At 34.9% G+C, this 14,617-nt stretch overlaps 1 protein-coding gene across 2 annotated transcripts in view; it reads left to right on the plus strand.

The window, feature by feature from the left end:
- Positions 1-1,837: 1,837 nt before the first annotated feature.
- Positions 1,838-14,617, plus strand: part of Tcs3 (Probable tRNA N6-adenosine threonylcarbamoyltransferase Tcs3) — a 32,650-nt gene continuing 19,870 nt past the window's right edge. Inside the window, exons 1-3 of one of the 2 annotated variants that reach the window (XM_081772062.1) lie at positions 1,838-1,960; positions 9,545-9,667; positions 10,904-10,983. In XM_081772062.1, the coding sequence (XP_081628188.1) occupies positions 9,553-9,667; positions 10,904-10,983 (195 nt within the window). In that variant the 5' untranslated portion in view covers positions 1,838-1,960; positions 9,545-9,552. Of the gene's footprint in view, positions 2,061-9,544; positions 9,668-10,903; positions 10,984-14,617 lie in introns of both variants that reach the window. The other variant, XM_081772061.1, reaches the window with a different exon arrangement.

Consider the following 14,617-nt stretch of genomic DNA (forward strand, 5'->3'; position numbering starts at 1 on the left):
ATCGCCCCCTGGATCCGCCCTTGGAACTAGGGAAATCGTAGTTTTCATAAATTTACACTCTGAATTGGCAACTTTGCTGATGTTTCAGTGCATCAAAATGTGTGTTAAGGATCTGTCTACATTATGCAATTTCTGAAAACAATGAAAAACAAATTTTGAAATTATCATGATAAAACGTTTACTTACGTGCACCCGGCAACACTGCTACTATCAGAATTCAAATCAGTTATCAGCTCTACAGTGGATACTGGGAGTGACCCCTGTTTTGATTCAAACAATGGTTCACACGTTTCACCAGGTTGGCAGCAACTTTACGAAGATTAGAAGTGTTAATGCTCTCAATGGCACTGCGAATGTTCGTTTCCAGGTCTTGAATAGTTCGAGAGTTGTTTCTGTATACCTCTTGCTTTAAATAGCCCCATAGAAATGAATAGCAGTGTTGCCGGGTGCATATAAGTAAAAATTTTATCATGATAATTTCAGTTTGTTTTTCATTGTTTTCAGGAATTGCATGATGTAGACAGATCCTTAACACATCTTCTGATGCACTGAAACATCAGCAATGTTGCCAATTCAGAGCGTTAATTTATGAAAATTACGATTTCCCTAGTCCCCTCCTTACAGAGGCCTCATTTGATTAGTTATCGGTGGAAATTAAGAATTATTTTTTCTGCTCCATATTTTGCAAGCTACTTCAACCAAACAAACTGAAAATTAATGACAGAACATCCATACGTATGAGTTATGAGTCAATTTACATGTTTGGAAAAAAATTGATTTACACCTGCGGTTACATCTGACAACACTGTGTGGTTCCTAGTCTACTACAATCATTGTTTCCTAGTTTAAAAATGTATGCATGAACAAGGCTTCATTTTGGTATAACAATTATTTGTGTATCACTTCAGGTTCAAAAGTTCTACTTTCCCAAACTCCGGGTTGAATTGTATATTGGACACCCTGTACAACGAATGTTTTGCGATAGATTGACGCAAGCCGGTACCGAATAAGAGGTGCGGACATGCCTTCGCAAATTCTGCGTACAATATCGAAACGCAAATAATATAAAAAATCACTACAACTTCTATGACGTTAAGTACAAAGTTGATAACAAATGTTGCCTTGTGTTATTGCAAATCGTAACTTAATAATTCTTGGGAGTTAGACAATTTTTCTCTTGTAGGGAGAACTTGCTCTGAAATGGGGCGTTTACACTTAGTCGATTTGCGTTCGATTCAGTTGAATTGACGTCACTTTCAACTTAATCGACCGTGTACACGGAACTTCAACTTAATCGCTTGTTGATCGAAGGCGACTAATCGACTGGCAACTGAATTGAAAGACGTTCTATTTTCTGTGGTTGAAATAATTGAACACATCCATCGATCTGATTCGGCCTAGTTGCTTCGATTTAGTGGCAAATGCAGCGAGTCGATTTAGTCGTGCGACTAAATCGACCAAGTGTAAACGCCCCATAAGGCAATCTTTCGACGGGTACGAAATGAAAAAAAAATGAATGTATAAAACAGCGTTGTCAGAGTGTACGATAATTATCAAAACATACGATAATTTTGTGCTCCGGTTGATAGAAAATAATAATTATAAAACGTACGATAATTTTAGATTGGGTAGAATATACATTTTCCATTAGTATTTTCTTTTTGCTTAAGGAAGACCAACGGTTTGAGCTGAGATAAACAGGAACAAAAAAACAAAGAGGGAATAAACAAGGATGCTATATATATATATATATATATATATATATATATATATATATATATATACACGCACACACACACACATACATACATACACACATATATATACGAGAAATACGATAATTTCTTCCGATATTCGATAATTTTTAGGTATTGTGACAATACACTTGTTTCCGTAGTCTGGCAACGCTGGTATAAAACAAAAGAGGGCGAAATTGCGTCTCGAGTTACTTATCTGTGAAGTATGTTTTAAAATAATTATTTATAATTGATTAAAATAATACCAAATGTAGTGAATTGTTAATAACTTGTCATAATAGTTGTTAGGAAAGAAGTTGAATGGTAAGTGTTGGTGAAATGAAAGAGTGCATTTCCTGAGCACCCTTGCTACAATTTTTTTGCATTTTTTTTTTTAAAGGGGGAAATATTAAAAATAAGATATAATACTTTCTGTTCTATTTTAGAAAAATGGAACATACTTTTCTTGCGTAGAGTTTTCGTACAAAATAAGTGTGACAATCATCGACTGTTGGTGAATGCTTACAAGTTATTTTACCCTTGCACTTGAGCTACGAAAGCGATTACTTGTAATTAGAGGCAAGATCTGCATAAGAGCGTGCACTTTTATTGATGTCAGAAATGTAGGGACTTCTCCGTAAACGTCAGCCAGGAGTGCAGAAAAATTGAAAAATTTACAGGAGACATTTAGTAGTGAAATGGTTTCGAATATTACACTATTCTCTAGTTACTCACGTGGAGCGTTTAAATTCAACTTGGGGCATGCATAAATAATCGAAACAAGTTGATAATACGTACTAAGTGGTCACTACAAGCATGAATTGCATCGATTATATTCAGGGCAGGGCGAAGCTAATGGCCTGTGCGGTTTCCTGTCCTTAAGGAGTACAGTAAGCAAAGCGATGATGGGTGTAGACAGAAACAAACTCGTGGGCAAGGTTCTAGAACACAGGTCCTCCTCCAGTCCACCAGCAAAAAGCCAAGTTGGGTGAATTACGACAAAGTAAACTAGGCCTATTGCAAACTATTAACTAACCAATATACTACTTGCATAAAGGGATTTCTTCCAATAATCTACCTATGTTATAAAATAATAGTGGGGGCAGAGCTCCCATATGCCCGAAACGTATATTATTTTCGAACATATGATATTAGAACTAATCCTTCAATGGGCAAATTTTTACTTTGAGCCAAACAGTGACTTCAACCGATTCATGTGATCCGATTCCGGGAGCAGTTTAGGAATCATTCCTAAACTGCTCCCGGAACCGGATCACATGAATCGATTACAATTACTAACACAGTGAAAGTAATGTACGATGTTAAGAATTATACTATAAGTACAAGGGCCACAATGTTACTATACGATGTTAAGAATTATACTATAAGTACAAGGGCCACAATGTTACTAAACATCAATTCAGGTGAAGCGGTGACTATGAATTTTCAGATCTAAATGGGGGGCTACCGCCCCCCAAACCCCCCGCTCAAGTACCATAAAAATATCTAAAATAATAATAAATAATCACACCACTACTATAAAGCTAAGAAGGAAAAAATAAAAAAAAAACACTCGTCTCTAATCATAAATCAGTGCATGACAAAGAAAAAAAATTACATCTCAACAAGACAATAGAACAAGCAGCAGCAAACCAAATACTTTGCCTAATACTCAAATGCAAAACAAATCAAGAATAAAAATAATATGAATTAAAAAAAGAAAACACTCACCATTTGCCATAGGAGAACACTCATGAATAATCAACTCATAACTGCTGATTCCACACACGAAAAAATAAGATACCAAGAACACATGCACAATACTCAACATTAGTGAAAAACGTTCCTTTCCGCACACACGTCGTTTTATTAAACCGAGCACACTTGCTATTATTACAAACAAGAAACCAATAAACGTCCACTTTTACAATACGTCGAAAATATCTTCAGTTTAGACCACAACTATGATAGGTTTTCTCTAACTCAATTCAACCAATTCAATTACGCGCTTCCCGCATGCCACAAAGAGCAGCACACACATACATGCACAAAAAACATGTGACATCACACTAACCAACTACCATATGACTACACAGACACCTAGTGGGAAAAATATGAACTAAGACGTCACACCAAAGGCACGAACAGTTCTAACAAGTGACTCACGCACAAACAGTTCCAGGAAGTAACTGAACCTATAAGAACCGATTAAAGTCACAGTTGGAGTCAAAGTAAAGACTTACCCCTTCAATGTAAGTGGATATTTGGTTAATTACTAATTTACTTTGTCGTGCTTCACCCGACTTGCCCTAAAAAACAAAACTAACCAGAAATATCAACATCAGACGCTGCAAAACAATATACCCATTACAAACAAATGAAATTAAAAGACAACCGCACCCTATGTCACAAAAAGCATTTTGTAAACCCTCAAAACCCCAACACATATACAAACACAACAGAATCAAGAAATAGAACACTAAAAGAAACTAGTGGCTAAGTAAACAAGCAAAGCAGTGGACTGTTCAAAAATTGAAGTTCGATATTCTGTTTTGGTAATGATATATTTCAACGATAAAAAGAAGTCCAAAAACTAGAAGAAAAGAATAAGGAACGAAATAACGCCCAAACAAGGTACGTAAAATATATTCCATTAGTTTTATAAAGGGGGACCTATTTCTAGAACCTTCCCAATTCGTGCGATTAGTACCCACTAACCTGTGTTACCTGGTCTCTCCAAACAAGAATTTAATCTATTCACGATGAAGATTTATCGTATTGCGGAATTACCACCTTTATTTTCGAATAATATTGAAAAGTTCCAAGGTCCGATAGATTTACGAGCAGTTTTGACAATGTAACGTTGCAGTAAACATGGCATTACACCTGCTGCTTGCATGTAGCGTACTTCCATCGTTGTTTTCTGTTGTATATTTTCGTGTTTTATATGTATGAGAGATATGCGATAAAGTTTGCAGTATTTTTTAGTAGGAAAAGATGAATGTGAGTACTCATATATATTAGGAATAATACATCTTGGTAGAGTACTAGTAATGATTTCATAAAAGGTATGTGATAACCTTTATCGTCTGAGAATAAATTCTGCTTTCTTACATTGTGCAGAGATTCAGTGTTGGTGAAAATTAATATTTTATACATCCGTCTTGTATTGAGGTAATGTTTTCAAACGGATTTTTATTTTATTTGTTTATTTTTAGAAACCTTTAACGGTAATGACTTTAGATTGCAAGTCCTTTTAGGCGAAATGTCGTAACACTTATGAACAGTGTTATAGTTTCTCCAAATGCGTGAATATATTCATTATTACTAATTAAGCAAGTAATTTATTGGTGTTACACAAACTATTATGAAATTCGCAGGAATACTCTATTTACTTTGTTAAATTACAAAAACGAAGTTTGAAGAAATTATTATTTACTAAAGAAACTTTTATTAGTGAAACGTCGTTAAATGGAGGAGCAGCTCAACAAAGACATAACATTACTAAGTTTCTTGCTACCGTAAGCATAATAATAATATTTCAGCTGCTTGTGTTATACATATTTCCAGTTTCAACATATAAATTATTTCTCACTTTAAACAATGACACAGTAAGATTCTAAATATTGGCACATGCTGTACTGAACCGAAGAAAGAAAAAAAGGCATTTATTCCGAAGTTGGGCGTCCGCTTTCGTCAAGTTTTTTCGCTGTTATCTCCTTTCCACACTCTGCAATTTGTTATTAGGTTCATTAATCCGTGCTCTTCACAAACTTTTAAAGGATTTTGCTCGTTATCAACGTATTGCTTCACAAATGTTAAAACTGCTAGTTCATTGCCCTTGTACATTCGCCATGTTGATAACATAAATGCTCGTTTTTTTCCCACAATGCAACTGTTTGGTTACCTTGCGCCAAGTAGTTCCCTCCGCTCGCCGTATAGTCCCATGTTTATAACCGTTTATATATAACAAATAAACAGATTTTTCGGGACTCTTATATATTATCAAGCACACAAACGATCAAATTATCCATATCTTTCCTGTAAATTTTAAAAATTTCACTGGAAACGGACGCCCAACTTTGGAATTTAACCCGAAAAAAAAGTTTAATTTCTAGTTAAGATTTCAGTTTCAGAACAAGTTTATGATCTTTTTCAGTTCTTGTAAATATCAAAATATATTAGTTTCGGGTAAATGGTAATCGTTTCCGCCAGTAGAAAACAGAAGGTGGTTTAGAAGCATTGATGAAATTGGTGAAATTATAGTTATGCTGTCCATTGATTCCCTGAGTTTGCTGACTTGAATGATACATAAAACTCCGCCACTGTGCGATCTAACACAGCCATTGACTCTTTTCAGAACTTAAAGAAAAGAATTTAAAATCATGAGCAACAAATTATTTGTTATATCGCAGTATTGTACCGCCAGTTATATAGCCGTCCTCCGTGGATAAGGCAGAGTTCCGACAACTGGAATAATCGTATATACAAACACTGAACGCAACGCTATATATGTTCCCAATTGATTGTTGTTGATGCTTAACAAACCCATCACAATACAGGGATCACTCAAACAATGCAACTTTCGTTATTAACATTACCTGCGTAAGGGCAGCAAAAGTAAACCAACTATTTTCATAAGAGTAATACACCCTCCATTCCAAAAGAAACCGAACGTTTTAAAAAAACAAAAAAGCAATGTACATTTTGGAACAAATCATTTTTATTAATCAATGTATTCCCCTTCTGCATCGATACACATATTTGCACGCTCCAACAAGTTGTCAAACGACTTCTCCATGTCCTTTATTGGAATGGTCTTTAGGACGGCGGTCGTCGCCTTCTCAATGGCATCAATCGATGCGTGCCACTTTCCTTTCATCGCCAAATGCAGTTTCGGGAACAGATAGAAATCGCACGGAGCGAGATCTGGTGAATAGGGCGGATGATGCAACCGAATAATGTGATTTTTGACCAAAAATTCAGTTACAAGTAGCGAACGATGTGATGGTGCATTATCGTCCAAAAGAGTCCAACTGCCGATTTCGCGATATTCGGGCCGAATACGACGAATTCTTGCCAGCAAACGCTTCATGACGCCCAAGTAAAACTCTCCAGTGACTGTCTGGCCGGGCTGAACAAATTCTTTGTGGATAATTCCTTTTGAATCGTAAAAACAAATCAGCTTCACCTTAACTTTTGACTTCACCAAGCGACTTTTTTTGGGTGTTCCTTCATCCGGCGCTCTCCATTCAGCACTTTGCCGCTTTGTTTCGGGCTCATATTCAAAACACCACGTCTCGCAACCAGTTACAATCGATTTCAAGAAGTTTCGATCCTGCCGAGCACTTTTAACGATGTCTTTGCAATGCGCAATTCGATCAACTTTTTGGTCTTCGGTGAGTTTGTGTGGTACAAACCGCGAATTAACCTTCTTAAGGCCCAAAACTTCGGTCAAAATGCGGTATGCGGTTGTTTGAGGAATGCCTAATTCCATTTCAATAACTTTCACCGACGACCTTTTGTTATGTTTGATGAATTCACGCACTTTTTTAATGTTTTCTTCCGATAATCCGGTTCTGGGACGGTCTGATCTTTCGTCATCATCCAGCGTCTCTCTACCCGATTTGAATCGCCTGAACCACTCGTAAACTTGCGTACGGGATAGACACTCATCACCATATGCATTTTGTAGCATTTGGTGCGTTTCACTAAAAGTTTTACCCAGTTTAACACAAAACTCAATTGCAGCTCGTTGTTTGAAACTCATTTTCCGACCGATGTACACAACACACTGACAGTTGAAACGCAATAACTTTGTTGCCGTGCATCCAAATGTCATGACATTTATACCAGTTGTCAATGAGGGACTACGCCATCTACCGGTAAAATATTACAACAGATGGCACTAGTGGTACTATTTGTTTTCAAAAGTTCGGTTTCTTTTGGAATGGAGGGTGTAGATACTATGCAAAAGATTACATATTGTCTTTCATGCTCGAATTTAAGTTCAAAGTTGGAGCATACGAAGAGGATATCGAGGCATGAAATGTGTAGCGAGGAAAATATATTACTGGCATATAAATAACACTTAGCAAACTCAGCGGCTACATGAAAGAACTAGCACGTCAAGGCAGGCATGTACATAGGCGTACGTTATCGAGGACTTTAAAGGACAAATAAATTTTCAAATATACGCCAGTCTGTAAGATATCAGATTACAATGCTTCAGTCAACATTATGCAAGAATAAGTATGAATTTGAAATGAAAATGAAATCTTGAAGTTTTACGTCCACGGTTATTGCCGGGTAGGCTAAAGGAAACGGCGATGACGAGAAAGGAATGAAATGGTAGAATGAAGAAAGTGGGACGAAACGGGAGCATCCAGAAGAAACCCACGTACATGATGTTTATCCATCACAAAGTTCACTTGGCGCCAGCTGGGATCGAACCAGGGACTCCATGCAAGTATGTGTATGTATATATGAATATGTGTAGGATGTGTATTTGAATGACAATTACAGTGTGTGTATGTAGATACTAAGTAGGACATATTATTTCTTTATGACAACTAAGTATAAGGTTAAGATATATGAACATATACATGTTAAAATATTGACATAATACTTTATAGGAGACCGAGATTGAAATTAATATCAACTTTATTTATACGTAGTGTACGAGGCGAATAATGATAAGAGATGTAAGGTTTCAGTTGAAATTGGACAGTAGTTATTATTTAAAAGAATTACCGGAAGCGGTACCACAGACAAAGTTTCCAACTATGTATTTGATTATTGAAATAATACCATAGCAGAATCCCGTCCCCCTTGCCGAAATTTATAATCTTCTAATTATTTTACTATTTGCCACTTAGTCGTATTCTCTTCATTAGGCATAATTCTTCAACATAATACTTTATTACTTGCAAAGCTCCTATCCAGTCATAGTACATCATATGCGAAGAACAGCAAAGACTAATCTTGGAGGAGGGGAGGAGTATCGCTTTGCAAGTATTTCAGCAAGTATCAGTAAAATATTTCAACGAAACTGTTGCTAATTACTGAGAGTATTCTTATGATATTTTGCCATAATAGGGCAATGCTGCTCAGTAGCTACACATAAAACCTATTTTATGGCAATGTTGCTTTGAAATAAACACCCTGTATTTTGTAACCAAAGTACAAAAATACTTTAAAAACTACGAAATTATGATCAGGAAGACCTGGTTCAATCATAAAAACAAACTAAACATTTGTAATGGTAATTTATTGATGCTTGCCAATTAAAGGGTTAATAGAAAAGTAACATAAAATTACTATGGTGTTAGTCAAAATTTAATATATATATATTAGAAAATAAGCAGTTAAGATTTACGTTTACCTTGCAGAATACCCCACGTCACCTTATTTATTTATTTATTTATTTATTTTCATGTTGTTTTACTTATTGCAAGTACGGGAACAAAACGTTGTTATGCCTCTTTCAATAGTTAAAATTTCTCCTCTGTTTTTCTTTTTATCATTAACTCTAGTACTTTTAATTGGGCACATTTCCTGTTGTAAATATTATTAGCAAACTATAGAATAATATTGTTAAATGCTTCAAATGCATAATCTATAAGCGTTTTAAAAGTAACTTGTTAGGTACCGAACTTTACATCAATGCTATTTCTGTTCTTCGTTTGTAATCCAAAGCACCAATAGCAATGGTTCAGAATAATATCTGTTAATAAAAACATAATGATAAACTTGAAAAAGAAAATAAAGAAACTACTACTAATATATATTTAATTATTTTCTGTTAGTTTTCAGAATGGTGATTGCGATTGGTTTCGAAGGTAGTGCAAACAAACTAGGCGTTGGAATTGTGAAAGATGGGGTTGTGCTTTCCAATTGTAGACGCACGTATATAACGCCTCCAGGAGAAGGTATTGTACCAGTATTATTATATATCTATAGTAAGTTCGTAATTTAATGGTTTCATACATCAAAAAATTCCGAAACGATTGCTTTGTGTATTTTAAGATGTTTGTTTTTAAAATTAAAATGTCTGAGAAGGCTTAAAAGTTCGGCTGACCTAGTATCTTGGAGACTGTGATATTAATCTCAGATAAATTAATACCGAATGTCCTCACAATTCTGTCGTGGTTTGCATTAATGCTTTCTATCGTAACGTTGTTTTGGCAAAAGCTTCTATCTCTGGTTCAACTAAACAACAAATGATCCAGTGTTTGACAGAAAAAAAAATGTCTTTTTGATTGTAATTTGTTAAAGCCGGAACTGTATGGTTCATTTCAATCGTCGCATAAGTCTAAATTTAAAACGTTTGAAATTCACGAAATTTTCAAAGATCTTGTACACTCCGTGCTTCGTTCCTCCTTTCCACCCGGAACTGAACCTGATTGAAAAAATTTGGTCTGTGGTGAAAGTATAGGTTTCGTCACGAAACACAACTTTCAATGGTAATGATGTTCAAAAACTGGTGAAATTAAATTCAGGAGGAACAAATGGACGTCAGTCTGTAATTATGTGAAGCAAATTGAGACTCAGTGTTGGGAAGCGGGAGGAATCGTGGATGAAATTACAAAGAGGGTCGTTATCAGTCTAGATGGTGTCGATAGTGATAGCAACATCAATTCAGAGGATACTGACGGTGACTTATCCGAAATAGCAGAAATGTAGGTGGGTGTTTCCCTTTGCGTACCCATACACATAGATGAGAAATATTGAATATTTCATTCTTATTTGTGGTATGGAATGTCTGAGGTGCTGTAGATATACATAGATGAAAAGATACAACATACGAATTATGAAAAATACTGCACACTTCAAATTCATGACGAATATTTATTTAAGTTCACTTCTCTGCCTATCAAATCTCGGCCAAGTGGCAGCCAAATCGCGAAGAACATTACGTCACCGAAGTGCAAAGTTATAGTATTCCAAGCCTATATGATAATATGTAGGATTAAATTTAGCCATTAGAATATAAATACATGTGTACTAATATTGCTATTAGAATATGATTATCATCACTTTGATTGCAGAGCAAATTTAAAATATATATATATTAACATTATTATTTAGTTGACTTGAAGTACCAGTTATCTTTGATATCCGTAAATAAACAATATTACAAACGATCATTTTGTTTCATTTTATAGGATTCCTCCCTCGAGACACTGCACAGCATCATCAAGCAAATATCTTGCCAGTATTACAAGAGGCACTGAAGGAATCCGGTGTAAGTTCTTTGTGTAATATTTTGTTCTGTTTTACAAATAACAGAAAAACTCTCTAGATAGTATGTATATATGTTTTTGAAATTGTTAAGTAAAACTAAAGAAGCATGTACATATATGCATGCACTTTTTCGTGTTTTCGGCAGCCTATAACTCCGGAAGGAAACATTTGTGCACCCAGATTGGTCTATTCTTTTTGTCTTATCTTAGTGTCAGGAATCACATCCTAAACGTTGTTGGTGTTGTTTGAAACACCCTATATATATATATATATATATATATATATATATATATATATATAAATTATATTTAGAAATTACAAGTTTTCGTTTCAGTAGATACAAAAGGATTATTAATCATGAATAAAATTCATTTTACAGAAAGTGAACAGCCTTCGTTTCAATAATCTAAATACTGTATGTTGTTCTTTTGTCTTAGAAAGTGTGTGAAATAAAGTAAGTTCAATCATTTCACCTTTGAATATTTTGTAACTATCTGTGAGGAATAAGTTTCAGTAAAGGAATTCAAAAATAGATTTATCGGTAGCAAGCACTGAATTTACAAATGATTCTGAAAGCACAAAGATTAATTCTGTTGGAAGATACACAACATTAGATCTTAACAGGGCTGGATTAACCCATCTGGAGCCCCAGGGCTAGAAAAAAAAATATACGTGGCCCCTGCTGACTTCAACTAATACATTTCTGTGAAAGTACAGTAGGAAAGTTAAGGGAATATGTTTCTTATATTATATTTGGTCATATTTTATTTTATGATGATGATTGTATCTTCATTATTCTTTTTAGATAGCCAGTTGAGATTTTGATCAGAGTGGAGGCCCAGGCCTATAGCCCCCCTAAGCCCTCCCTTAATCCGGCCCTGGATCTCAAGCAGTAGAGCTGAAATCTTGCAACATACAAAGCTATTATTTTGAGACTGTATGAAAGTAGCTTGTACATTTATTTCACTTCTATGCCAGATAATAAAACCGTAACTTTTTTTTTCTACTTGTCTTTATAGTATCGAAATTTTCTGATCGATTGATGTTACTTAATGTGTCTTCTAAGCATTGAGACTATTTAAAATGAGAAGACCCTATGTATTTAAAGTAATATCCGAACCATTACTCGGATTTATACCAGTGGCAAGCATCTCCACGACGGATGGAATCGGGAAATACGCTTACAGAAGACACACGCAATAGTCACTTGGAGTGCCAAAGTTTTATCCTGAAATTACAGTTATACTAGAGTCGATCACATTTGAACAATATTAAATGAGAAAAGCAGAGATTCTGCATCACTTTCTGTAATGGAGTTTTACACTTATTTCACTGAAATGTAGAATGAACGATACTACCTATTTGATTTACATAAAAATAAATAAATAAAAGAAAAAAGAAACAAAGTAGATATAAGATCTTTAAAGCAGTAATTAAATGTCAGTCTCGCAAGAAAATGGAGAGAGAAGGGGTCAAAATAATATTAAGATAGCACCACCGTGCTCGTGGGTTTTCTTTGGGTTCTTCCGTTTCCTCCCACTTTCTTCATTCCACCATTCATTCATTTCTCATCATCACCGTCTCCTTTAGCCTACCCGGCATAACCGTGGGACGTAAAACTCAAAAATTTCATTTCATTTCTTAAGATAGCACCTAAAAGAAAGAAGAACCAAAAGTTGTTGATTTACAATCACATTCTATCATATAAAACAAATTAAACAGTTTGAGGACTAGCTTCAAATTAATCAAACTATGTATTGCTGCTAGCTTCAGAAGGTCCCATTTGTTTGTTTGTACGGCTGAGAACCTTGACTTCATTCACTTATTGCCCTCCCCGCTGGTCTGATGGCTAGCTCGCGCGCCTTTGATTCATTAGGTACCGGCTTTAATTCCCAACGGGAGAGCCTTGAAATTTGAACGTATTACAGTGGTTCTGATTTCACCTGTAGATCGACGTATCACAAATCCTCGATCTGAACGGGACGCTAAACTCCAAACTAACTAACCTATTCATCTCCCGATATCTGTATCTTTCTGAATTTGAGAATCATTTACGACGAAGATGTTTCCACTGAGGTGGAGAACAGGGTTGTCGCCAAACCTGCAGACGCTGATATTTAAGGACTGTTCTACAGATGCGACAACTTTGTGACTATATGAGTTGAATATGTGGAGAAGGAAGAATCAGTGAGCAAAATTTCACACCCCTGTTACAAATTAATAAAAGAACAAGAACTAACCAAGATGGTGTATAACCAATTGCGAAGTAGAATGTAACTTTGCAATGCCTAATGTGTTTCTGACATAATCAAGCTTCACTACTTCAACCAATTCCATTCTTACTGGCACTTAATCAGCAGATGTAACTTTGTAGCCACGACGCACTACCGGAAATATTCCTTACCAAAATATCATCATCAACACAATCAGAGGTTACACATTGGGTCTGCAGTCTGTTACGAACATCGTACACGTACTAACATCAAATCTCCATATGAGAGATTTTGTATTATATCAGTAAGATAAAGTCAAACGTACCTTTAAAAAATAAATACATGAGAATTTGTTAAGCTTACTTTTTCCTCTCCCGGGAATATATTTAATAACACTTACTACCTAACAATCTGTAACACTACCGGATCATCGTCAGTGTAAGTACTTTTTGGCCATTCCTCATATAGTGGTGACGAATTTGAATAATAGCAAAAGCACTTGAAATTTGAAGAATAGACAGGTGCAAAACGTTGAACTATGACGTTGTTTCACTACATATTTCCGTCGAGTGAACTGTAATTATTAAACTCTATCTACCAAAATCATCTCTTGTAACACTCCCCTGCACGTCACAGCGGTTCAGACCCAAATTTGGAAGGTTAAATCTCAGGAAGAAGAAAAAAAAAAACTCAAAGGCCAAATCACAACGACTATACAAAAGAGGCGGTCACAGAACAAGGTCCAGCTAGAAGAATTTTTACGTTCAGATTCCATTAATGCAACAATTCAACCATTATAATGTTAATTCAAGACTGAAATATTCAACACAAATATCAAAATTCCAATGGTAACAATTTATTGTGAACAATATCCAGTTAATACACCAAAAATTCTAATATAAATCTTAATATTAACTGCAGAATTCAATCTCAGATTAAATAACCAACGTTCAATTCAATTACCGAAAAATTACTGAAAATACACAAAAATACTGCAATATATATACATATATATATATATATATATATATATATATATATATATATATATATATTCGCTCCAAATGATATGGCAAACTCGATTATATTATTTTTTTTTTCCGAAATTCGATAATTGAATGCAATCATAACTGAAATGTATGCAATCCCTTGAACTCAACACTTTAGCCGGTGACTGTACAAGTCAAAAATTAATAAAAAATTTAAGTTTTCAGATTATGCTCAAAATTGATAAACCAATTTATTTTGACTCCAAACTATGAACAACAGACAGTTTAAATGCTTAGAAACCTCAAAATAATTTAATTTTTATACCTCTAGTTAAAATCCCAAATACGTAACTTTTCAGTATCAGTAATAATTTTTAACAGTAAAATCCTTAAAGAAACATTAACTTTACACTTGCAAATCACTTTTGGCTGT

This window comes from Thermobia domestica, chromosome 9 (assembly GCF_964235325.1).
Source record: "Thermobia domestica chromosome 9, izTheDome1.hap1.1, whole genome shotgun sequence".
Classification (NCBI taxonomy): Eukaryota; Metazoa; Arthropoda; class Insecta; order Zygentoma; family Lepismatidae; genus Thermobia; species Thermobia domestica.